The sequence below is a fragment of the Python bivittatus genome, unplaced genomic scaffold (assembly GCF_059951505.1).
Source record: "Python bivittatus isolate LINGU-HERP-01145 unplaced genomic scaffold, Pbiv_v1 ctg000040_np1212, whole genome shotgun sequence".
In the NCBI taxonomy this organism is placed as follows: domain Eukaryota; kingdom Metazoa; phylum Chordata; class Lepidosauria; order Squamata; family Pythonidae; genus Python; species Python bivittatus.
In genome coordinates this window covers 5,308,371-5,334,149 of record NW_028277032.1, presented here as the reverse complement: position 1 = coordinate 5,334,149, position 25,779 = coordinate 5,308,371, and the positions used below count along the sequence as shown (strand labels likewise).

General features: G+C 46.7%; 2 protein-coding genes across 2 annotated transcripts in view; one reads left to right on the top strand and one right to left on the bottom strand.

Moving 5' to 3' along the window:
* LOC148216940 (uncharacterized) overlaps positions 1 to 4,891 on the bottom strand; it is a 589,705-nt gene extending 584,814 nt beyond the window's left edge. Inside the window, exon 1 of the mRNA XM_088153359.1 lies at positions 4,598 to 4,891. Coding sequence (XP_088009485.1) covers positions 4,598 to 4,891 — 294 coding nt within the window. The remainder of the gene's footprint in view (positions 1 to 4,597) is intronic.
* A 9,139-nt stretch (positions 4,892 to 14,030) lies between these two features.
* Positions 14,031 to 22,940, top strand: RSPO1 (R-spondin 1). The gene is made up of 5 exons (XM_007441938.3): positions 14,031 to 14,133; positions 16,084 to 16,275; positions 17,252 to 17,401; positions 20,899 to 21,087; positions 22,339 to 22,940. Exons 1-5 carry the CDS (start codon positions 14,031 to 14,033, stop codon positions 22,482 to 22,484), a joined length of 780 nt encoding a protein of 259 aa, XP_007442000.1. The 3' UTR covers positions 22,485 to 22,940.
* Positions 22,941 to 25,779: the final 2,839 nt, after the last annotated feature.

Below are 25,779 nucleotides of genomic sequence, written 5' to 3'. Positions count from 1 at the left end.
GGGAATCCCTTTGATAGCTGGGCCAGCAAGAAAAAGACTAAATAGTCAACCTGCATCAGAAGCAGGTTTGTGATGAGAAGGAAGTGGGTTGTAAGGAAATATTGGATTCAACTTCTTGCAAGTGAAGCCATGGGCAGGGGAGGCCCCACATGTTGCTCCACTGTGGGAAACACAGACCTGCCCTGCCTACATGGAGGAGGAAGCAGAAGAACATTGGCACTCTGTGGGCAGAGGAGGCCCCTCTTCATTGGCTTCCTCTCTGGTTTCAATGACTTCACACCCCGAGGAAGGGAGAGTGCCCAGCTACTGTCAGGCTCCCTTGGCCTGCAAAGCTCCCCAACAGGAGAGAAAGGGTCTGGTGTTGGGTGTTCATCAGACTGCTGTTTCTAGATAAAACCCTTCTAGATAAGAGTTCCTGGAAGAAAGAGAGCAAAGGGATTGGCTGCTTCTTCCCCTGAACTAACCAGAACTTGTCTGTATGGGGCAGACTGCCGAATCACTTTGTTACGTCTTTGTATGCAGAATGACTGAACAGGTTCTGGAGGTAAATCCTGGTAATTAATCAGCCCCGAGTAGGTGCTGCAGGATTGGCAAAGACCAGCTGTATTGATTGACCAGCTACGTCCATCCCTTGCCCAATATTCTGGTGGAGGACCTGGTCAGCACAATGCCTTGCTTCTCTCCTTGGGCTTACATGGCTCCAGAACTGTGCAGCTAGTGAAGGAATTCTTGTGTTTGAACAGCCATTTCAAGCCATCTCTTGATTGGCTGGAGTGCCAGTGATAAGATTTGTCAATTCTCTTCCAGCATTTCAGGGCAAGTACCAAGCAAGGCGGAGAGGGCTGGACATAAACATGGGATGAATCACCCTGGGAAGCTTGGCTTGTAGGAATGTATTAAAATCCCTATTTATGAAAGCACTGTGTTTATTGATGTTCAAGAGAGGGTTCTTTTGGCAGGATGTGGTTCATGTGTCTGCATAAGATCACTTTCTAAGGAATGAGGTCTGAAGAGAAACAAGGGGAGCTACATTCAGCCCACAGTTGAGGCTAGCTGTCAAGGCTGGCCTCCATTGCTACTGGGTGGGGAGGGGGATATTGTTTTTGAGCCAGTGTCACTTTGATCACAAGCAGGAGAAATCAGTGGTCTGGAAGGCCCCCTTCATTGGGCATCCCTGTGGCCCAGCTGTTGTGCCTTGTCCTTCTCCCGCAGGCAAGATGACGCTTCCCAGCTTTTATTGCCTTATTCTCTCTTGAGTTTCAGCCTGTGACCAGCCCATATCAGCCTGCCCTTTGGCCTTGGACAGAGGCTGCCGATGTGCAGCTGTTCCTCCTCTGGCTGGAGCAGGCGCTTGTGGTCAGTCAAGGTTTTTCGGCTGCCACGGAGGGCAGGAAGAGAACACGGTAACTGATGCAAGGAGTGTGCAAACAGCACTGCACAAGCCCAACCTAGTGAAAAACAGGGGGGAAAGAATGATATGGGGACCCCAGAATTGTCCAAAGCATTCAGATAGAGCAAACCCCTATTTGCCAATTTGGTACTGAAAGGGGCAACTGTGCTCAAATCCAAATGAAAGAGGATTACTTCCCTATACAGTATTAGAAATTCTGGACTCTGGGGAATTCTTCACTTGGAGGGAAGCCAAAACTTCTTAGAAGGGCAGGGAAGACTGTTGGGGGCATATCTGATGCTGCCGCTCATCAGCTCTGGACCCTGCTTGAAAGAGGCTGCGCAGGGATCCTGAGACTGCACGGCTCAACCCTTCCCTGCTTTTGATGGAGGACCTTGAAGGCAGCAGATGGGGCTCCTCCTTCAGTGGCTTTGCTTCAGCTCCCAAGCCCTGTGTGGCCATGAGCTCCTATCTGAATTTTTTGGTTCTCCGACACAAAACTGCTGCTTCTACCTGCATGGAGCAGAAAACCCAAGTGCCCCCATGGATTACACAAAGTGCACTGTCCTCCCAAGAAGACCTCTGCCATTGACAGCCCAGAGACACATCCCTTTCTTTGGAGCTGCTCGAATGGTGATCACTCTTCATTATACCTGCTCTTCAGGAAAATTCCCAAGAAGATTAATAAATTGGACCAATTTTTCTGAAAACTTTTAGGCTGACTATCAAGGAATCCTGGTTTAATTGGGCAGTACTTTTTAAAAATAGCATTTGTAACTCAGATTCTTAGAAACAGCAGGTGCTGGTAGCATCACCTTAAAAGAAACATTCCCATTTTGTTTTTGTTCACATAGGACAACGAATTGTCTGTAACAACAGCCCAAAAACAAAATGCCTTGTGATTCAAGGGATTTACATTCCAGTACGCAACCATGGGTAATAGAAACATAGATAATCTATTGTTGAGGCTATGGAATTTGGAATCAGGTTCCAGAACTCCAGAAAACCACCAAGAACACAAGGAGTAAGAGTGTTGTATCAACAGTGAAGAACACAGAATCAAAATATGGAAAGGTTCGTGTGGTCTGTGTCACTTTCTGATGACTCCTCAGCTATGTTGGCAAAGCTGCTGGCGACGGGCCTTTGCCTGGTCTGGGCTTCCGAGCCTGGCACGGGTGCTCCGTCTGCCTTGTGGAACTGAGGCTTGCTTGGCCGGCGGTTGAGGCATCCCCGGCTGCAGGACCTCAGAGCTTCACCCTCTCTCTCTGGGCCAACATTTTGCACCAATGTTTGCCACGTCCCTCAGCCAGAGCGCACACACACACACACACACACACACATGCCACTGAGCTTGTGCATTTCATGCATGCTCAGGATACTGCGGATTACTAGGAGACTGGGTGAGGGATGGAGGAGGATGAATGGTGGACAGATCAGAAATGTGCGCCCAAACTTGCAGATACATGACACTCTTCACTGCAGATGATGAGGGGTTTTTTGCTTTGCAGTTTTCAGGACAGTGTGTGTGAATTAATACTTCACCGGGATTTGCATCTCATTTGGTGCTCAGCGCAGATCAAAGCAACGCCTGAGAGATCAGAGATTTATATCCCGCAGATGACTTTTCATTTCCTTTGAATCTGCATTCTCCATCTCATAGCAAGCTGAGGCTTCCTGTCTTTCGCCTGATGCTACCCTAGCTGGATACTTGTCAAATGGCCACTACCCTCTGCTGGCGTTGCCCTCCAAGAATACCCCAGAGTCACGAGGAGGATGCTGAAAGAGCATGACCTTCCTCTCCTCTGCTTGCACCAGAGAAGCTGGGGACTCTTCAGCCAAGGACCACTGGCTGTGGTAAAGAGCCCCCAGGGGCTGAGATGAGCCCACTTCTCTTGCAGCAACTTGGCCGGTGTCAGTGGCAAAACAAGAGGGCAGACAGAAGAATGGGGACCCCCAGGGGAAGGGCTTGCACGCTGCTGGGCCAGGAGCGAAGGCTGAAGCCAGGAAAGATTTGGTGTGTGCTTCTCTCTCTTTCGCTCTGTGTCTAAGTAATTATATTCATTGATTTATTAATTTGATTTTTATACTGGCACAATCATTATGACTGTCAGCAGTGTACAAAGATGAAACATTCACTAATTATGAAGACAAATAAACTCAACAATAATAACACCTCCAAAGTGAAACAGCAGATAACATTTCTGGGGCTTTGGTTAACTAATTTCAAAAAGGCCTCCAGAAAAACTCTGGAAAGTCACCAAAGTTGGGACAAGTCTAATTCCCAGAAGTGATGGAGGGGGCATGATGGAAAAACACCTGCTCCTGGCTTTCACCCCCTGAATTTTATGGTAATTTTCTTCTGTGATGTTCATATCGATTCCAGCCGAAATAGGCAGTCTTGGAGTTACCTCGGTGCCAAGCCATATTGGGCTCTGTAGCTTAGGGGAGATACAGGATGTTCCTATTAGCGTCTCACGCCAGTTACCAATGAGCTGCTGTATTTTATACCAACTGCAGTTTCTGAATGGTCTTCAAAGGCAGCCCTGCATAAAACATGGTGCAGTAGTGTAGAGGGGAGTGGGAACGGCTTTGAAGCATTAGGAGGAAGAGCCCTGCCAAGGCAACAGTCAGATAAGCAGGGGTTGAGCCTGGGGCAAGAAGGTAACTTGAGAAAACATCTCAGACAAGCCCCTCCTTAGTTCACCAAAGATGAAGTGAGGGAGGGGGGAAGCGCATTCAGACTTGCAAGACTCTGTTACTATAGCTGTTAAAACAAAAGTAGTCCTGACCTTTATATATATATTTATTTATTTCAATTTATTGGCCGCCCAACTCCAGTGGACTCTGGGTAGGCCTGAGACCAAAGCCAGGTTTTCAACACTTTCCAGAATCCCAGAAGAGAGGGTGCCTTCCTTATCTCAGTGCGGGGGAGGGATGCTGGTGGGGACCACGTCAGCGAAGGCACGCTTTCTCGGTCCTGTAAGATGACCACGTTATTGGAGCAGACTGGAGCACACCCACTCTGCCAGAACATACTGGGCAGGCAGAAACGATTGGAGGCCAGGCGTCTGGGCCCTCTGCCACACAGGGCTTCATAGGTAATAACCAGCACCCTGAACTGCACTCAGAGCCAGCTGGCAGCCAGTGCAGCTCGCGTAGCAGTTGCGACACATGGGCACACTGAGAGGCACCCATTACTGCTCACACCACTGCATTTTGACCCAGCTGTAGCTTCCGGGTGGCCTTCCAGGGCAGCCCCATGTAGAACACATTGCAATAATCCAATTGTGAGGTGACCGGGGCACGAGTGACTGTCTGAAGGGCCTCTCGATCAAGGAAAGGGTGCAACTGGTGCACAAGATGAACCTGTGCAAAGGCCCTCCTGGTCACAGCTGCCACCTGCTCTTTGAGCCATAGCTGTGAGTCCAGAAGGACCCCCAAGTTGCACACCAGTCTTGACTGGGGAAGTGCAGCCCCACCCAAGACCAAGGATGGTGACATCCCTGGCCCAGGGGGTCTGAACAGCCACGGCCACTCAGTCTCATTAGGACTGAGCCGAAGTCTGTTCTGCCCCATTGAGACCCGAACAGGCTCTAGATGCTGATCAATACACTGACAGCTTCATCTGTGCTGCTCGGGCTGGAGATGTAAAGCTGGGTAACATCAGCATACTGATGACACTATACCTCGAACTGGCAGACAACCTCACCCAGTGGTTCCATGTAGATGTTGAACAGGAGAGGGGAGAGCGTTGAGCCCTGAGACACCCCACATGTGAGGGGCCATGGATGTGATCTCTCCCCCCCCATCAACACTGACTGGAACTGACTGCTGAGGAAGGAAGCGAACCACTGGAGCACACTGCCTCCCACTCCTAACCCCCCACAGCTGGTCCAGAAGGATACCATGGTTGACAGTATCAAAAGCCGCTGAGAGGTCAAGCAGCACCAAGATGGATGTACCATCCCCACCCTGGAAGCAATACTTTCCTTGTTCTAGATTGGAGATGCATCTTCACTTAAGGATAGGTTTGCCATTTGTTGATGTTTTCAGATTTAACTTTGTTAAATGGATGTCCAAAAGATGGCTTGCATTGTACTTTGTGAACTTCTCTGGGTTCAGCAGAAAGGGTAGTGATCTCCTTCTGGAATACATTTTCAGGAGAAGGTGTTTGCCAAGCAGCTTTATAAATATCCTTTAGGTGCCAGGAAAGACTATTATTAAGGCCACTGGTATTTTGCAATTGTGCCTGGTCTAATGTTTATAGCAGATTATTCATGGTAGCTGACTGGAAGAAGGTGTGCATTTTGCTGCCTTTGACAAAAGGTATAATGGTGAGGTGGACCATTTCCTGAAGCTTCCCCCCTCCGTGTCCCACTCCCAACTCACCACAGTAGCTCTTGGTTCTCAATACCACCCAGCTAAAGTACTTGTCAACCCCACAAGGTCAGTCAGACTAAGAACCCAGTGCCATATGCTTTTATCAGGACGTTTTAAAGGAAACAGGATTAGATGAGACCCTGTGACATAAATGCCCTTGAGATGGACAAAAGAAACAGAGCAACCGACCAACCAGGAGGAGTCTCGGAGCACCTTTTCCACTTTTTTTTTAATTAAAAGGCAGAAGCTTTCCTGAGCTGCAGCTCCCTTCATCGGGTGCATGGAGTGGCTGGACTGATGGAGGACTGAAATGGGGGTGGGGGTGGGGGGGCGGGAGAGAAGGGAGGTTATAGGCTACATGTGAGACAGATTACAAGTACCTTGTCTGTTATCAGTTGTACTGTGTTAAAAACCCCTTTTGTTTTTTGAGATCTTCTGAGATTGCCTACAACTTCTGATGTGTGTGATTGAAATGGACTTTAACTTCCCAGCTCCCAGTAGAAGAATCCCCAAGCATAGTAACTTAGTTCTCATCCCCCTTTGGGCCTTTCCTCACATGCATCATACTGAGGCACAAACATGTGCCGGCAACCCCTTTTTTGCTGTGTTCTCCTGGCATTGTGTTTATCTCATCCCTTACCCAATCTAAGGCAGCCTTCAATCATCCTTAACTGTTCTGGTGTTCAAGGCATATTTCTCCCCTTATCCTGCCACAATTGGTCAGTGGCATAGTCAAATGACCCCAGCATCTATTGGTGCTCTCTGAGCTTGGTAGTTTGCTTGCAGACATTTCATTACCCAACTAGGGAACATCATCAACATCTATTGGCCACTTTAGGGTGATCCCGAAACACCTTCTCCCCTCTGAGTTCTCACACTGCCTCTCAGGGCAACTTTGCCTTGGTCAATGGGAGAACCCGGATCTTTTACACTGGCCTCTTCCCCTCTCTTTCTAGGTTTCTGAACAAATTCCCAGACTGGAGACCTGGATCAGCCTGAATGTACAGAGATAGCCCTGAAGAAAGTATGTGGCAGCCATCACAAAAACATCAGTTTAGCCTGGAAAGACAGGAGAGTGTGAGAAAGAAACTCAAGACTGGGCCACCTTGAGTCTCTTGGGCATAAGAGAGAAGGAAAGAGAAATTGTCAGGCTTTCAAGATTTTCTTATTGTAGTCTTGATCAATAAAATAGAGATCTAGTATTTCTCACGGTGTCTGTTTCTTGACCTGGTCTACCTTGAAGGGCTGACATCTAGCTTGAAAACTCACTACTCTCTATTTGGAGAGGTACTGAATCTTGTCTTTGATCATGAAGGTGGTGTCTGATCCTTGGGAAACCCCACTGTTGCTAGAGCAATTGTTATGCCATCAAGAGCAGGCGGATTTGTATTTTCAATTTTCTTTTTCATTTCTAACTTTTAACTTTGTAACTTTAAAATTTCAATAAAATATTATTTTTAAAAAAAGATCAGGTGGATTTAGAAATGAGGAATCTGCACAAGGCCACGGTGCAACTCATACAGCATTTGGGATGAGGCCTGCCTTAGCCAGGAGCGGTGCAGCGATTGGCAGACCAGCCAATGTTTCTGTCCTCTCGCGGGAGTTTGCCAGAGAAATTCAGAGGAGCCCAGAATCAATTTCTTACTTTCGCAACACAGCGCGGACTGTTTATAGCAGGTCAGCCAGCAGGATTTCTGAGGGATCACACCAAGGTGGCTTTTGTTCTGAATCTGCTGAAAGCCAAATGTGCTGTGCCCATCCTAGAAGGCAAGGATCCATGACTGGACTATTACAGGAATTCTACACAGAGATGTAGAGCTGCATTTGATGACTCAGCCAAAAGAGCCACAGCACATCAACAGATTTGCAACCTGAAACAAAGTAACCATAGAGATTGCAAATACATATCAGATGTTCAATTATTTGCCAGAGATGTGGGTGGAGTGATTTAGCTCTGATGGATCAATTTCGAGAAGGACTTGCTATTGAAGTGAGAGTGAGGCAAGGCACCTCGAAGAAAGTGGAAGAGCTGTTTCAACGTTGTGTTTCAGTTGATGAGCTTTTGGAAGAATTGAGGCTTGGGGAAGGGGACGGGGGGGGAGGCTTTACAGACTCCCTTCACCCCTAGCTCCTCTCCCAGTGGCCTTCGCAGGCTCTAGCACTGAAGAACCCATGCAAATAGGAGCAGCGTCCTCAGCAGAGAAACAGGGCAGGAGAGACCTCAGACATCTAGCCAAGTCTTGCATCACTAAAGTATAGGACTCTGAGTGAACTGCTACATGCCGCCCACATCTGTGGAAGTGCAGGCCAAGTAGCAACCAAGTGCCTGACTCTCTCCAAAGCTGCATCTTTGGAAAACATGGGACTTTAAGTCAGGATGACAATTTGAAGAAAGGATTCACTCACCCTCCAACATCTCCAGTATCTGCACCAACATTTGTGGTCCCTAAGGCAGATAATTCTTTTTGGAATGTGCATGACTGTAGGCTCCTGAATAGTGTAACCATTAGGGATCACTATCCATAGCCTCTTATTTCAGATCTCCTGGAGTGCCTTCAGAAGACACACATTTTCACAGAGTTGGACTTGATCAGAATAAAGAGGGACACAAATACTATTTCATTTGATCTGGCAAATTGTACCTAACACCACCACTACCACCACCACTCCCTGGTTCAGGTAGATGGGAAAAAGGTGTATGAAGTAGAATGCATTCTAATTTCTAAAGAGAAGGGAAGTATCTGCTTCACTAGTAGGGTACCCTGAATCTGAGAGGTTGTGGGTAACGTAACAGATGTCCAAACCTTTGCCTTGTACATCAGTTTCATCTGAAATTCCTGCACAAGCCTTCTTTCCCTGATCTGCCACCACTATCAACAGACTGTGAAGCTCAGCATGAAGAGGGCTCTGTGCTTTCTACAATGATAGACTCTCTACTACAGGCCATCATGCAACTGGAAGGGAGGGAGGACTTTCCAATTCTGTCTGTCTGCACAGTAGCAAGGCTCATCTAGTAACCTTGGGGAGCTGCCAGGCAAAGATGGAGTGAGTTTATAGTTGGTTCCCATAATACCTTGCCAATATTTTCTTTGCCTGCAGGAGGGGAGACTGAGTTTACTGGGGCAGGTTGTGTAGAGGAGTCCAGAGATAGCCTTGAAAAAAAAAATGGGGCAGCTGTTACAAAAACAGCTTAACTTGAAAAGGCAGGAATGGGTGAGGAAGAAACTCAAGACTGTTCCACCTTGATCCTCTTGGGTATATATGAGAGGGAGGGAAGAAGAAACTGTCAGACTTTCAAGATCCTGTTATTTGTAGCCTTGACCAATAAAACAGTGATCTAGTGTTTCTCGTAGTTTCCTGGCTTGATCTACCTTGAAGGGCCAACATCTAGCTTGAAAGCCTCACAACTCTCTATTCAGAGTGGCGCCGAATTTGATCCTGACAATGGTATCTGATCCTCCAGGCACCCCACTGTTTTAAAGGGTGGACACTGAACAACAGCTGACCAGTGGTTGGCAAGGCTGCAACAGCTGTGGGTGTCCTGCAGCAACACAGTGAAGAGGGAGAGAGAACCAGCTTCTCTCCTGTGCATTGTGGCGCAGTTCGCCTTGCACCTTATAGCTGTTCTTTGGCTGCTTTTGAATAGGAGCTTGTTCTAAGCCTCTGACCTAAGGAGATCCTGAGAATAGCTGATAGCTGGGCTTCCTTTGAATACACCTGGGCAAAACAAGCATGACTTTTGAGAGATCGCCCACCAGTCTAACTGCCTGCCAGAAGTCACCTCCTCCCCAGACGCGAAACCATCCTGTCCCAAGCAGAGGAACCGAGGGATGTTTTCCCATGGACTGGTGACATTTCGGGGGAGGAATCCATCAACCCCTATCATTAATGTGGCCTGTATGCACTTAGACTCAGCAGTGAAAGAGATTTCATCAAGTCATATTTCCTCCAGTGTATTGGCAAGATATTATGGGAACCAACTATAAACTCACTCCATCTTGTATTGTGGTTAAGGGGTCGGACTAGGGGTAGAAAGGCCCAGGTTCTAGTCTATCCTCAGCCATGGAAGCTCAGTATGTGACTTTGGGCTAGTCCTTCTCGCTCCCTCAGGGAGAGCAATTTATCCCTCAGGGTCTGTTGCTGTGGGGAAAAATTGAAGGACAGAATGTAATGTACACTACCTTCAGCTCCTAGAGGAAAAGCAGGATAGAAATCTAACAGATAAATAAATAAAAGTAATTTCCCTCCCAACAAGGCTCCACATGTAACACCTCTGCTGTGTGAGCTGCATTGGGTGCTGGTGTGCTTCCAGGTCCAATTCAAGGTGTTGGTTATCACCTTTAAAGCCTTGCATGGCATGGGACCAGGCTACCTGAGGGACCGTCTCGTCCTGGTTACATCTGCCCGTCCCACCTGGTCCGGCAGGAAGGGCATGTCACGGACCCATTGGCTAAAGAATTCCGACTGGCAGGGCCTAGGAGAAGAGCCTTTTCTGCCATCGCCCCCACCCTGTGGAACATCTTGCACCCTGAGGTGAGGTTGGCCCCCACTCTCCTGGCTTTCTGGAAGAGCATGAACACCTGGCTCTGCCACCTGGCATGGGGATCCAATGGGGGCTCACAGCACTGGAGGTGGTTGGTGGTTTGATGATGCCTTCCCCGTCTTTTAACCCTGTGTGCATGTGCGTGTGTGTGTATGTATGTGTGTGTGTATGTATGTGTGTGTGTGTATGTATATGTATATATATATATATATATGTATGTATGTATGTGTATATATATATAAGATTTTTTATTGTTTTTATTGCTTTTTTATTTGTAAGTTGCCTAGAGTCACTTATATAGTGAGATGGGCGGCGTAAAAATTTGATTCATAAATAAATAAATAAAATAATTGACTATAGCAACTGGGACAAAATTCCAAAACTGGATCAGAACCCAGGTTGAACAAGACATTCAGTGTCATTCAAATATGCCTGGTGGTTCTACATCCAGGACTCAAACTCTTTCTAACTGGCCTGTGCTTGGAAAACTTGTGTTACATTCACAGCTGCCTCCTATGAGGTGGCTTGAATCAGAGCCCCCACTCCATGCTGGAACTGCTTGGTCGTCCTCCTTTGCTTGGATGGCTAGACTCCTGGGTCGTAGATATCCTTTGCCTAGATGGATTAATCCTGAACAGGCATGGTTCAGACATACAAATGGTAGGCAAGATCTCTCTTGATCAATGTTCTTCTAGGTTGCAGCATCTGAAATAACCAAGCAAAATCATCTGGAAAGGCAAAATTGAATATCCTTCACTGTCAATATCCAAAACGGTATCAGAGTCAGAATAGGTGCAAATGATTTTATACATCAATTGTCACATTGTGCTCTCGAGGGTTTAAATCCAATAAAGTCAAACCCTGGTTACTCAGTGTAACCTGTTCAGTGGCACCTACCCCTCAGACATGATGGCACAGAAATTGCCTTCTCCCTTCTTATGCACACACTGGAAAGAGTCCTTCAGAGTTCTGCTTGAACTTATCCACACTTCTCCTTGTGTTCCACCTGCTGAACATTATCATCTCAAGTACCCGTGAGCAACCATGGAACCCAATGGGATTAAATGTGTATATTCCAGAAGTGAGATATCCCAGGATATCTCCCAGTGGCCTGGGAGTTCTTTGGACCCCTGGTTTGAGTTTGCTGCAGATTCTCATACAATGGATATCAGGAAACCACCTGGATCCATGATTTCTTCAGGGAGTGTTTGTCCCCAGTAACAGCATGGTTGCTGTTCATAGCATCAACCACTTGTTCATCCACTATCCCATCCCTTGCTCTATGTAATGGGTTCAGTGCATTCAGAGAAACCCCCATTCCTATCAAGTTAGCTAAGAAATCTTGAGTTTCCCTAACAGAGGTCTCAGCACCATGCTGGAGTCCAATCAGGGCGAATTTAAGATGATTTCAGAGTATTATAGTCAATATGGCAGTGGAGTACAAATCAAATAAAACAATAAAAACAAATTTGAGACAGGTCTTCTTTATGTCAACAGGCTGAAACTTGAATAAGTTATTTTTCTAGCCTCTTTATCTTTTTGAGATTCTGTGGTTAAGAGACAGCCTGAAAGTATCCGGCCTACAGTCCCTCAGCTGCCTCCAGCTAGCAGAATTCCTTCTGCCCGTTATAATACCTCCCTTCCACTCACCCTCCTACCTTCATCAGCATTTTTTTTTCATGCCTTTGAGTCAGTCTTGACTGCTGGTGACTGCCTGGACTGGTCCCTGCAAGTTTTAGAAGTGGTTTGCCATTGCCTGCTTGCTAGGGCAGAGAGGGAGTGACTGGCCAAGGTCACCCAGCTGGCTTTGTGCCTAAGGTGGGATTAGAACTCACGGTCTCCCGGTGTCTAGCCAGATGCCTTAACCACAACACCCAACTGGCTCTTTCATCAGCAATGCCAGAGGCAATATAACCACCCCAACAGAGGGGAATCTTATTTTATTTATTGGGTATATTTATATGCTGTTTTTCTTCCATCATGCAGCTAATGGCCAGGTCACAGTGGATACAACATTCATCGGTAAAGAGTAACTAACTCTACTTGTCCATAATCAGGGTGCAAGATTTTCTCACCTCCTGGCCTCCGGGGCATGGGTGCTGCCCCAAACTCAGAGCAGTGGCCTGGGAGTTCTTGGACCCCTGGTTCGAGTTTGCTGCAGATTCTTTTATTTTAGAGTTTTCTATGCAGTCATAAAACCACATCCTGTGCACTCAGAATGAGCAGCATTGCCACTTGTCAGATCGGGAGGGGCTCCTGTGCATTCAGAGGAGCACTTTTGCAGCAGAAACTGACCACTGCATCTCTAAATGGCCATTGCAGTCCCCGGCCAAAGTGTTGATCCTGAAGCTCATTTTACAAGAGGGAGGGAGGGAGGGAGGGAGGGAGGGGTTATTTCACATTTGCGTTCCTCTCACATTTTCCCTTTCCCTTTTCTGGATTTAATACTCTTCCTTACTCCCCCAAAGAAAATCTGTTAGGGATAGTAACAGGAAATGGCTGCACTGTATTTTTTCAAGGTCTCTGTTAATACACCCACATGCTCCTTTGGGGGCACCTTTTGAGGTGCTGGTTAATTACCCCAGTCCAGGGTTTCATGATGCTTGGCTGAAGAACCCTTCATATTGGAGGGCGTGTTCCATACAGGGCACATCACACTGCCTTCCAGGCCAAATCCAAACAAGATTTCCACAAGCAGCTAATTGTTTATTTGAAATCTACACACACAACACAGACTTGTTTAATGAGGCAGTGTCACTGTAAGTGCAAACAGATGCTTGACACCAACAAAATCTGGCAGCCTTGGTATCTGGAGAGGGATGGCAGATGTGTGGAGAGATGCTTCGTCTCCAGCGGTTTGCTCAAGGGTGTGAACTGGAACTGTTCTCACTGAGCCAAACATTGCCATGAACCTGCTTCTTAAATTTGCTCTTGTTCCTGCCAGTCTTGCACTCAGGGCACTGATGATGCTGTTCAGTTTTGCAGCCAGACTACTGGCAACAACTCTCATTGCTGGGCACTTCATATCTATTTGTGGTTCAGGCCGGACAAAGTTAAGATCCAGGGTGCAACTTCCCCCTTGTTTTTCTTGTGTGGTTAATTGCTGTAGCACAAAAGCTGTCTCAAACTTTGTGCTTTACAGGATCATAGGCTTTATCAGAAAGCAGGTTATTCATAGGATTCATCAACAGGAGCTCCAGACCCTCCTGGTATCATGGATGTCTTCTCCTGTTTTAGATAGCACTGAGATGTTAAGCTGCAGCATCAGTTAGATTTGAAAGCTGACATGGTTTCTTTCAGAAAGCAGATGCTCCAAAGATGCTTGCAGAAAGTTCTTCAGGTATCCAGAGCAATAGAAAGGGAAGGAAGTGAGAAGCCAATCCTTAAGATTCAGTCAACAATTAACTACCTCACTTTTTCCTTTCCAGCTTTTGGGCACAAGCAGAAGACACCAAGCAGATGTGTGCTTGCTGTGCGTAGGCCCCAGGTGGAAGAGTTACCTGCAAACTCGCCTACTGCTTATGGGGTGAAAACATGTGGCTGGCAACTTAACGTTTCGGTAGCCTAGAACTTGGTCACGAGGATGGTATCTCACCAGGCATTGTGCATGGGCGCGTGTTTCTGATCAAGCTCTGCATTTGTTAGGAGAAGGGGGGGTAGGTTGTACCACACGCTTGTCTTCTGGCCCTCCAGCCCTCCTGCTGCTGGGAAGTTACTATGCAGCTTGGACTGTGTGCAGTGGTGGTTTTTCTCAGCTTGGCGGATCTTGCAGATAGCATCAGCAGCACCAAGACCCCAAAGGGCAAACGGCAAAGACGAAGTACGTATGACCAGACCCCTTTTGAATGGCTCTTCTGAGGCTGCATTTTCAGGCTTCCAAGATGCTCCCAGACATTGGGGGCAGGGGTGGGGAGGGGGAGGTCCAAAGGGATGGGCAACAGAGAATCTGCCCTGTTAAATGTGATGGAAGTCTCCATCGTTCTGAGGCAAGAGCAAGCCCCACCTTTTGCCAAGGCAACCAAGTGATTCTGGCACTGATTCCTCCAGGGGATTGGAGAGGATGTGTCCTTAGAATCAGAACAGGCCTGGAGCTCGGGGGCCTGCTCCCCAGATCTCCTTCAGCCCCCTCCCCCAGTTGTTCGGGATAAATGGCATGGCCCGTGCTGGCTCAAACAAGCAGAGCCTCCCAGTTCTTGGCCAGCCTGGATCAGCGCAAGAGTGTGCTGAATAAATGGTCTGGACTGATCAGCGATGGGAAGCTACAGAGGTGCCTGTAAGCAGAAGGACTGATAAGCTCTGTTTCCATCTGAGTTAAAGGAAGTGGGGGAGGATAGGCAGGGGTGTGTCTGTGTGAGTACGTGTGATGCACGTGTGCCTGAGGGGAAGGGCAACCATTGGATGTCTGAAGACACTCCAGCCTCACTCAGCTTTCACCTTCTTGTTTGGGCTCCCTCCAGAACCCTTCTGGCCCCTGACGGTGAGCCCCTTTTCCTATCCTTTGGTGATCTCCCAAGTCTGCAGCCTTGAATGGCTGAAATCTGTAATTCTCTTCCAGCCAAAACACACTCCAGCCCTCTTGTTAGGAAGTGACGTGTCTGATGACAGCAAGAGAGGACTGGGATGGCCTTTCCCTTTTCCGCTAGTCTCACAGGGCTGAGCATTGCCACTTTTAGGGCAGCCTGCACATCCTTTAAAATCGCTTCTACCTGTAATGGAGGGGAAGGTGATGGGGGGGCAGTTGTGATGGAGGGAGGGCAGCACTGCCATTTGCTCTGGTTTTTAAAAAGTCAACCAAATGTGTCCCCTCGCCACCATTCTGTAAAATGGTGGATTTTTCTCTTTCCGCTCTGCTGAAGAGCAGCTAGGGCTGTGCTGCAGGCAACGCCCTGCCATGGCTTGAAGCAATTTGCCTGCAAAGGAAGAAGTTGTATTCCTGAGAAGCACCACAAGAAGTCTAAACAATCCATTCATAACTTTTCGTGAGCCTTGAAGAGAAGTGGCAACATGCCTTCAGCCCTGTTTCAATAATAATAATCAGTTCTGAATGAGTATTTTGTTTTTTCTCAGGTATGAAATATTGTTATTTAAACTCTGAAAAACGTGTATGAATTTAAGAAAATGTGCATTAAAAATGCAAGACAAAGATGTGCCTTTATTGCACATGAGGTGGACACTACTGATGAAAGTGGGATGAAGAATGGGATCCTAAGCAAACTGCCCCATTTCATGGCACTTGGCTAGGATTTCTTGTCCATGCTGTGTTTCCCCACAACCACAAGGTGCTGGAGAAATGCAGCCATAAATGAGATGGCTGGAACCTTAAAGCCATAGGGACGTACCTCAAAAGAACACCCAGAGCAGCAAGAGCAACTGCATTGAGTAGTGAGAAGTGCACTGATCTTTACCAACGTCAGGCAGCCCACCTGGGTTGCCTCATGCAGTGCAAGTGTTGCTCAAAGCCTGGCCCGAGCACCCCTGCCCTGTTCAGTGTGGCAATTCCAGTAAGTAAGCTTGAATCCATCTCCAGCTGAGGAGGGTCAAAGAAAACAGTAAGCAACCAAAGGAAATGTATTAGGATCTACCTGAGGTTTTGAATTCGTTTCTTTTCTGCAACAGGGCAGCTCCTGTAGAGGAGGAAAAGTTTAGGATTGGTTTCTGCTGGGGACCCATCAGTTGTCAGTATGGATGAACCCAAATGCACTTTGTCATATTCCCACAAACCCAGCAGGTAACCAGTTTCTCTCTCTCCCTCTTTCTCTCCTGGCCCCAGTTAGCACCGAGGTCAGCCAGGGCTGTGCTAAAGGCTGTGACCTGTGCTCTGAGTTCAACGGGTGTCTCAAGTGTTCTCCCAAGCTCTTCATCCTCCTGGAGCGCAACGATATCCGCCAGACTGGGATCTGCTTGCCCTCGTGTCCACTGGGCTATTTTGATGTGCGCAATCCTGACATGAACAAGTGCATGAGTGAGTCTTTGGAGTGTGGGAGGAAGAACAGTTCCACACCTTCTGCTTCAAGCCACCGTCTACTGACAAGCCCAAGCTTTTATGAAAAGTGTTGCCATAGGCAGCAGTTGTCCTTCATTATACTGTACAGTAGTGCGGTAGTGCTGCTTTTGCACTTACACCTTCAGGTTGTCTTCTCTGCTATTCTTGGTTGGGGAGAAATTGACACAGACCAGTGATGCTCAGCAGTGAAAGCACTGATACGCATTGAAGGGAACACTGAGGAGCTCCCCTGAAATGAAAGGGATCTGATGGATCCTAACCGGTGCTCCTGTAAAGGGAACAGAAAAGGCTCTTTTGCATAACATAGCTTGGATCTCAGGGTGAGGAATGATTTCTCCAGCATGCCCCCTAATAAATTGTTCTTTTTAACGTACTGATTAATGAGAGAACAATGCAATAGGCCTATGCAAAAAAAAGGAAAAAGGAAAAAGGAAAAAGGAAAAAGGGAAAAGGGAAAAGGGAAAAGGGAAAAGGGAAAAGGGAAAAGGGAAAAGGAAAAAGGAAAAAGGGGAGGGAGTGTTCACTTTGGCTCCTGAACTGAGTAAATATGCAGAAGATTGTTACTGCTGTTCAAGAAAGGGTTCCTTTCAAAAAAGTCTTAGCATACAGGATATCCCCCTTTAGAAAGCCCTCTCAGTTCACCTTTCACTCAGACAGCGGGAAAGGACCAGACACGCTTGTTCTGCACAGAGAAGGAAGGCCCCGTTAAAAACACCCGTGTAACACTCTTGTACCAACCGACTGCTGTGGTCCTGGCACCTCACGGTTTTCTGCCTACAGGCTGCATCACCCTTACTAACACAGGGGACTCCATGAGTCTCTTCAGTTTGCATCCAGGAGCAGGGAAACCAGGCCCAGTATCCCAGGGGACAGACATTGGATTTGAAGGGGTAATTCTTGCAAGTTAACTCTGATTCTCTTCCACCCAACACAGAATGCAAAATTGACAACTGTGAGGACTGTTTTAGCCGAAACTTTTGCACAAAGTGTAAGGACGGCTTGTACTTGCACAAAGGAAAATGCCATGCCATCTGTCCTGAGGGCTTCTCCGTTGCCAATGGCACGACGGAATGCAGCAGCCCTGGTGAGTGTTGCAGTGGGGCAACGGCCAGGGTTTGTCCGGTTGGATCATTGTTGGGTTGGGAGGGCAAGAGGGGCAGCACAGGTCGCTGTGGTTGCTGCTATGGCTCCAAGCAGGGCATGGTGGCCCCACAGGATTAGCCAAGGAGTTTAGGAGCAAGGCAGGTGAGGACTTCCTGGGTGAGAGGAGGAGGAAGGTGGAGGAAAACGTGCCATCTGAGGTGAAAATACCCCTCCTCTCAATGAGGGCCTTAGTGGAGAAAGTGCAAGGAGTCCTAACTGAAAAATATGGTGGTGCATGCCAATTGTTAGAGGTATGCGGACATAACAGTGAAGGTGTTCCAGACTGTTGTCCACTGAGTTATATGGTGTGGAGTTGATATGATATAGAAGTTCCACTGGTGATGGGGTGGGGGGTGTCGCTGAGGCTTCGGTGGATGGGTGGGGGCAGGTCAGTGAATGAATTTTCACTGTGATAGGCTATGGGAGGTATGATGAGGGTTTCTAGCCCATTGGCCTGCTTCCTTGGTCTGGGAAGCCAGACTGTTGGACATGTTGACCTCGGACTGCTGTTGATGAATGCTGGGCCTGGGCATAAGAAAACCGTCTTCATCTACAACCAGGTGGATGTGTGTATCATCCTGGCATGCATTGCTCAGACCTGGTGGGGTGAGGAGGGGAATACAGCCATCTCTGAGTTTGGCTCTTCCAGATTTCAAATAATTTACTCTCTCCATAATTTTGGCATGGGGATTGCATGGGGGGATGGCATGGGGATTTTTTCATGACAGCTTAGCTATGACCAGATGGACTACTCTGTATGTAACCTGGCATGAGTGCCTTTATATGAAGTTGGGACATGGGGCAAGTTAGGGCTATTGTTACCTGTCTGAGCTCTTGGGGATTTTATAGCCAGGCTGATGTTACAGTCTCCTAGGCTATTAGTTAACAGGGATTTCAGTATTCTAGAGCTCAGAGATAAGAGCACTGGCCAAGATTGCTTCTGAGTGACCTTTCCCTGTTTGGTGATCCCAAGGTTTACCAAGGAGCTTCAGGAGTTGATGTAACTGAACAGCCTAGAGCAGGGGTCCTCAAACTTTTTAAACAGGGGGCCAGTTCATGGTCCCTCAGAATGTTGGGGGGACGGACTATAGTTTGAGGAGAGGTGGAGAGCCACTGGGCCCGGCATACTGGTCATGTAGAATAGTCCAGCTCTGCGATCTCCCTCCTCGTGCATCGCCTGCAGCTCCCGACAGCCCCAACACTTCCGCTTCTGACAGACAGCAGCGGCAGCCAATTGGGTGGGCGGGCCAGATAAATGACCTTGGCGGGCCATATCCGGCCCGCGGGCCATACTTTGAGAACTCCTGGCCTAGAGCAATGTTGGTGCATCCACCAACAGAGAGTGACTGAAACAGGTTCCAGAACGTTAGAAGAAATGGAGCAAATTTTAATTATAAGGAGAGTGTGGATTACATTTGGCCAGAGTAGCCAGATGACTTGGGTGACATCTGGTGAAGCCATCTGGACATTTTTTAAGCTTCTGGAATCTCAGAAGTGGAGAAATTCTTAGGATACTTTCTGCAGCCTATGGGCTGGACCCAGGGTGACGGGAATGCAGTTGTATTCAGGAAGTGACAAATTCCTGTTTAAACACCTTCCTGCCCAGTCTCCAAACTTTCCTTTTAGAGGAAGATTTTGGAGAAGGTGGTGGACTTCAGCTACAGAGGATCCTAGATGCAGTGGATTATTCTTCTTGTGAGAAGTGGGGCGGGGGGGGGGCAGTATTTTATGGTGGTTTTGCTTGTTCCCAAGTGGGCAGTTCCAGAGGGAAATGGCATTGGCTGTTCTAATGGATTACCTTTGCCAAAAACTTGATGGGGGAAATGTGTCCTCCTTGGTTCCATTTGGCCTCTCAATGGCTTTGGAAATCGACGATGGTGTCTTCCTGGACTATGTACAAGGATTGGGAATTGGAGGGCTATTCTGCAGTGGTTCCATTCCTACCTCAGTGGGCAGTTCCAATCAGTGGTAGTGGATGAAAGGTCAGCCTGGTGGCCATACCCTACTGGCATGCCACCAGAGTCAGTCCTTTTCTACTTGCTGTTTAATATCTATAGCTACTCCTCTGGGATTTCAGGGATACTCAGCTTTATACTGCTACTTTGGGCCAAGTGGAAATGCTGTTGAAGCCTTGTTCTGTGCCTGGAAGCAGTTGGGGTATGGGTGAAATGAAACATATTTAAGCTGCATCCTGGCAAAATGGAGTTATTGTTTGTTCATCACAGCTCTCTGTCACCTCCAATGTTGCCTCTCAGTAGGGTGGCTCTGAATGAGCAGATCTACAACCGGGCTCTCTTCTGGACTCAGCTATTGTGGGAAAGGCAGGTGGAGACATGTCCAAGAGGACCTTTGCATAGTGCTGGCTGGTGCACCAATTGCACCCCTCTCTAGAAAGGGACGACCTGGCCACAGTGACCCAGCATGCAATTAGACTCTATGTGTGGCTGCCTTTGAGAATGGAAACTGCTGGTGGTCCAAAATGCAGCAGTCCTCTTGTTGACTGGTGCTAGACACTGTGGTCATTTTATATATGTATCTTATGGGCCCTGGGTTGGCCTCAGATAGGTTTCCAGGCGCAATTGAAAGTGCCAATTTTGACTTGTAAAGCTTGGTAGCTAGATACGTGCAGGTCTGCCTATTCCAACCAGAGTAGACATAGCCAACAAAGTCTTCCCAGGAGAAGCTATTCATGGTATCCCCTTTCTGTGAGATGAGATGGGTTGAGGCCAGAAAGTGTTGCTTCTCTATCAAAGTGCTGACATTATGGAAAAGTCCTCCTCTAGAAATAGGCCACTCCCTCTGAAAGCTTTTAAAGACCAAATTCTTCTGGAGGGCCTGTAAGGAATGACTGTTCACTATCTTTACTTATTATTTATGCTTTATTATTAGCTATTACGTTATTGGTTCATTCTTGCATATATTCTACTGTGTTACTCTTATTTATTATGTAAAATTATATTGTAGTTTAGCATGTTAAAAGCTGCTATGAATCTAGAAGATTCAGCAGTGTACAAATTTGATCAATCAACAAACAAATAAATAAATGCTGTGAAGGAGATCTCTTGTAGAAGTCTGGGACTTCGTTGCTTTGTAGCTGAGATTAAAGGTGGCTCTGGACAAGACACAATTATTATTTTATTCAGAGTGGGACTGTGTTCACTGTGGTATAAATAAGTACATTTGAGTTACTGCAAAGAAGGGAGGAGAGGAGAAACAACAGTATTATATAAATATATAAATCCAACGCTTTTCCTCAAATTGAGGCCATTCTATTAATCTTTTAGGAGTCTCCATATTTTTCCTGATCTCTGTTAAATGAAGGATAACAAGTGGAGTCCATTCACGGGAAGATGCTCCAAAATATGTTAAGGGGATGAAAAGTGGCAAATGACAAAGCTAGACTGAATAAAACATGTTTGTCCCTCTTGTTTTTGGTAGCATTATGTGAAATGAGTGAGTGGGGCTTATGGGGACCTTGTTCTAAGAAGCGGAAGCTGTGTGGTTTCCGGCGGGGCCAAGAAGAGCGCTCCCGCAAGGTCCTACAAGTGCCCTCTGGAGATGTTTCCAGATGTCCTGCTACCACAGAGCTCCGAAGATGTTCAGTGCAGAGGAACCAGTGCCCAGAAGGTGAAGGAGATGCTGCTGCCGCCTTTGGCCTTTGTTCTGTTGGGGAAAGGATCAAAATAGTTCCCAGTTTAAGTCTGATCCTCCTGGTGGTAACATGATTATTAGTTGAATCCACTGACATTCCCTCTTTCTATTTATGGAAAAGTGCCATGGTTTCTGACAATGATTTCTGGCATATTGGGAAGAGACCCAGCAAACAATCCAGTAACTGGTCAGCCCCCCCCCCCCCAATGAATTGCCTATCCAGCCATGCAAATGCATGCTAGGACAAAGAGGGCTTTGCCTCTGCCTAGAACAACACAGGGGAAGGCAACCAGTTAATCCCTTTCCAGGCAGATTTTCTTCTTTAGGAATAAGGGGGTTTCTGGCAGTCCTATTAATGCAATGCAAACAAACTGCCAGTGCAAAAAGTCACCTGGCCAATTGCAGCTGTTTTTACAGATACTCTTGTAGCTCTTCAGACCAGAGTTCTGAATCACCACTAGCATCTCCAATGGTGCTCAGATTCTCAAGGGCTTCCTTTGTCTGCCATTGCCATTTTGCCTGATCTCCCCCCCCCCCCCCGCACCCCAATTGGGCTACAGCAATAGAGATAATCAGCCATGTAATGACCTTTCCTCCCCAAGGCTGGTGTCTCACTTCCACTGGACTGCAAACCTTCCTGGAGCCCCAAACCAATATTTTTTAAAGGCCAAGAATCCTGTCTTAAGCCAACTGACCAAGTTAAGGGCTTTCCAAAAATCTCTAATGTACCAGTAGAAGGCCTTCCTATTTCTAATGTAATGCATTTTCTCCCACCCCCATGAACACATTATTTACTCTGAGGAAAAGCCATGTTCTGCCAGCTGTTCAAGGTGGATCAGACTAGGAATCCAATGTCATGTAGATCAGTACTACTTTTATTGTAAAGCTATAGTAACAGAATCTTGCAAGTCTGAATGTGTTTTTCCCCTGCCTTTTATTTTTGTGAGAACTAGGGAGGGTCTTGTCTGAGATGTTTATTCAGGCTACATTCCTGCCCCAGACTCAGTCCTCTTTTATCTGATCGTTGTCTTGCTAGCAGCTCTTCCTCTTGTCCCTCAAGGCCATTCTCTTTCTCCTCTACATGTTCAAATCCCACAAAATACTGCTATTTGTAGTACATGGGAAGATTCAGTCACTCTTCTGTAGCCAAGTGGAAGGGGGACCCTTCATTTTCCAATGTAGAGAGTTCTTGCAACATCTCATTGCTTGTCTGTTCTTTGGTTATAGGATGGGGGAAAAGGAAGGAAGAACAAGGCAGACGAGACCTCACAAAGGAGGACAAAAACCAGAAGGATGCTAAAGAAAGCAAGGCTGGCATCAAAAAAAGGAAAGGCTTGTTCCAGGGACCTGCCATGCCTGCAGCCTCTGTCTAATAGCTGCCCACCCACAGCGTAGTGATGGTGAATCTCTGTTGTAGCTGCTATATATTGGAGAGCTTAATCAGACCAGAACATCGAGTTGCCCACAGACATGCTCAGCACATGTGACAAAACATGCATGGATACAGATCTTTTTGTATCAAGCATCTGAAATGTTCATCTTTCTTGGAAAGCAGCATGTTTTTCCCAAGACCTTCTGGAGTATGTCAGGCTTTATTTGGGAAGCTGGAGAGGGGGAAGAGAAAATTCTTCAGTGAAGTGAAATCACCAGCTGAAGCCACCCGTGAAAGATGGGCAATGCCAAGGATTAGCCTGGAATGAGTTTGCTCAGAATCTGGCTTCTCCTCATTGTGACTCCAAGTTTATCATTGAGGTTCTGTGTTAAACGTTTGTGACATGCTCTGGAGTGCCTGCTCTGAAATTCCTTCAAAAACTCAAATTAAAAGCAAAAAATTGTTCACATATTCTGTAGATCTTGATTTAGGAACTCTGAAAATGCTTATCTATCTCTGCAACAGTGTAAAATGGCAGTTAAATTGTACTCCTAATGAGGAAAGCTGAAAATGTGAAAGAATAATTCAGTGGAGGAAACTTGTCTGCAAATGAGTGGCGGGCAGGAGGAAGGGATTCTGCCTTTCTGAGCTTTTGTGCAACATCCATTCCGTGACTTTATGTTGCTGTAGGAGTACTCTGAACATTACAAATTTGCTAAGATTCACAGAATGATCAGAAATATTTACAGCTTATAGAAGAGGCCCATTCCTTTTTCTGTGGGACACCCCCTTGAGATATTGGAAAACTTTTATCGTATCCCCCTCTAGGTTGCTCTTCCATAGGCTGAACATACCCAGATCCTTTAACTGTTCCCCATAGGATTTCTTTTCCAGATCCTGCACCATCTTGGTAGACCTCCTCTGAACTTGCTCCACTTTGTCAGGAACCTTTTTTTTACAGTGGTGCCGGCAGCTGGTCACAAGACATGGGATCTGACCAGAGGAAAATGTAGCAATCAATCCATGTTCCCTTTCTGTGGGAAAACTCTCCAATTAGTCATTTAGAGAAGGTGACCAAAATCAGGAATGATTAACCTTAAACTGTCAAACTCCTGCATTAATATTTGTAGAGAGAAAAATATTCAGTGTGCAACTTTTTTCCATAATATACCTCTAACATGTGATATACCCTAGGGTTGCAACTGCTTCATGTTTAAAGGTTGATGCCCATGGTTTATCAGGCAAGGATAACTAGTTGTGCTGGCCATATAAAATTATTACTGGAACTTTGGGATGCATTTCAGAGATAAAATGGAAAAGTCTATTCTCAACCATATCAGAAGCCAAAAAACAGAAAAAAATGCTCTCAGATGTGGGTAGTCCTTTGCAGCTTTTGTTGCAGAGCCAAATGTTACATAGGACATCATATGATTTACACCCTGCATGGTCCCATGGAGTGGGAAGACACATTTCAGCAACTTTTAGGGAACAAAGCAACTGTTCTTGCGAACATTCCAGGCAGTTGCTAAAGGCGCTGGTGCAACAGCAGAAGTCTGCTGAGCCCAACGTGCCCAGAGACTCTCACAGAGCAGGTGATTCACTGAACTATCTTTCTTCCAATAATAATAAAACCTCCTCTGTGATGTTCCCTACTCAAGCAGGCAGCTTTCTGGATACAGCTAGCCCTAGGAATGTCTTGCTTCTTTCTGTTGGCAGCCCAAGTGTTAGATTAATGCAAGTCTAGGAAAGGCTATCTGAAAGGTCTTTCTGGCTCCATCCGAAGGGTGGGAGTTGCATAGTTGGGTCTGTTCCACAGCTGAACCAAGCTCCCCTGGAGAGCTGGAGCCTAAGAAAGCTGCCAGCCCATCATCTCCTCGGTACTTAAGGAGACATTATTCCCTGGTATCTCTCACAGAGGATTTCACTTCAGCAAGATGATAAATTAGCAGCATACCAAGCTACAAATGGGCAGTTCACCCTTTGAACTCTTAACTCTGTAATGTTATGGTGATGCCAAGGAAATTTCCCTACCTCTCCTGTTTTTCCTCCCCATGAGAACTTGTTTCTGGCTGCTGCATCTTCCCAGTGGGATTAAACTTCTTGACAAAGGAGGAGGCTTTGACTGAGGGTGGCTTAAGTTATGTGGTTTCTTAGGACCTGCCTAATGGCTGATTCTTACACAGATTTTGCTGGAAAAAGAACTGCAGGAAAGCACTTCCTTGCATGTGGCCACTGCAGCTTCTCCACCTACTGTGCAAAGAGGACTGAAACAGGATTGCTGACAGAGAATGGGATGGAAAAAGAAGGCAAAGAGAAATCTTGTTTTATGTCCCTTAGAGCAGCTACTTCGTCAGCAGCGTGCTGAAGAGGAGAGCACCCTTGAGCCGTGGCTGAGATGGGCCTATTGCACGACCTTTTCCATTTTGCTTCCATCTGGGTCAAGCATCAAATCCTCCCATCCCTTTCTTTTCATCCTCAGCTCAGGTTTGCATATGGAATACTTCTGTGAGATCATGCAGTGATTGGTGCCAGCCTTTCCTTTTTTCTTGTTTGTGGAAGAAACAAGAGAGGGTTAGAAGTAAAGCCTTTGTTTGTCGAAAGCCTCTTCCATTGCTCCCCTTTAAGAAGTGACTAAAGCAAAGTTAGTGAAAAACATTCAGGTACAGAAAGCCAAAAAACAGGTAACCACTTTCCAAGAAAAATAAAAGGGCAGCCCTGGGCTTTCTGGCTCTCTTCCTCTCTTTCCCCCAAGAAACTCATCAGCCTAACGCGGGGGATCCCTAACTAGGACTGATCCCTTCCAAGTGATGCCATCTCTGCTGGGAAGCCAAGCATAACCTAACAGCCCCCTCCCCAATAATTTACTTGTCTTCTATCCCCTGGCAAGGTAGAGAACATATTTAACTTGGTTGTTCAGGTTTATATTCAAATGACTGTTTCTGCTAAAGAAATCTTGGTTTATACATTAAACAGAAAATCCTTGTCATATAATCCTTGAAATATAACCCACAAAGAAATGGTTTTCTGTTGTAAAATCAAAAAATAAACTAAGAAGCTAGGGTGATTTTCCCTCCTCCCCAATCTATCAGGAGCTCCAGGTTCACACAAGCAGTCACTCCAAATTAATCACTTTTGTAGAATATATTCACAGAATACTAGGATCTTTAATGAAAAAGGCTTTCTCTTCGTGCCCACCCACCTATTTGGCCTCTCCAGTATTCCCATGAACACAGATATTAAGAGGGCCAGTTTGGTGTTGTGGTTAAGGCATCAGGCTAGAAACCAGGAGATCCTGA

Coding starts and splice junctions, on each gene's coding strand:
- RSPO1 (XM_007441938.3), top strand. CDS start 14,031: ATGCAGCTTGGACTGTGTGCAGTGGTGGTTTTTCTCAGCTTGGCGGAT. Junction 14,134..16,083: donor GGGCAAACGGCAAAGACGAA/GTACGTATGACC, acceptor TCCTGGCCCCAG/TTAGCACCGAGGTCAGCCAG. Junction 16,276..17,251: donor TGACATGAACAAGTGCATGA/GTGAGTCTTTGG, acceptor CACCCAACACAG/AATGCAAAATTGACAACTGT.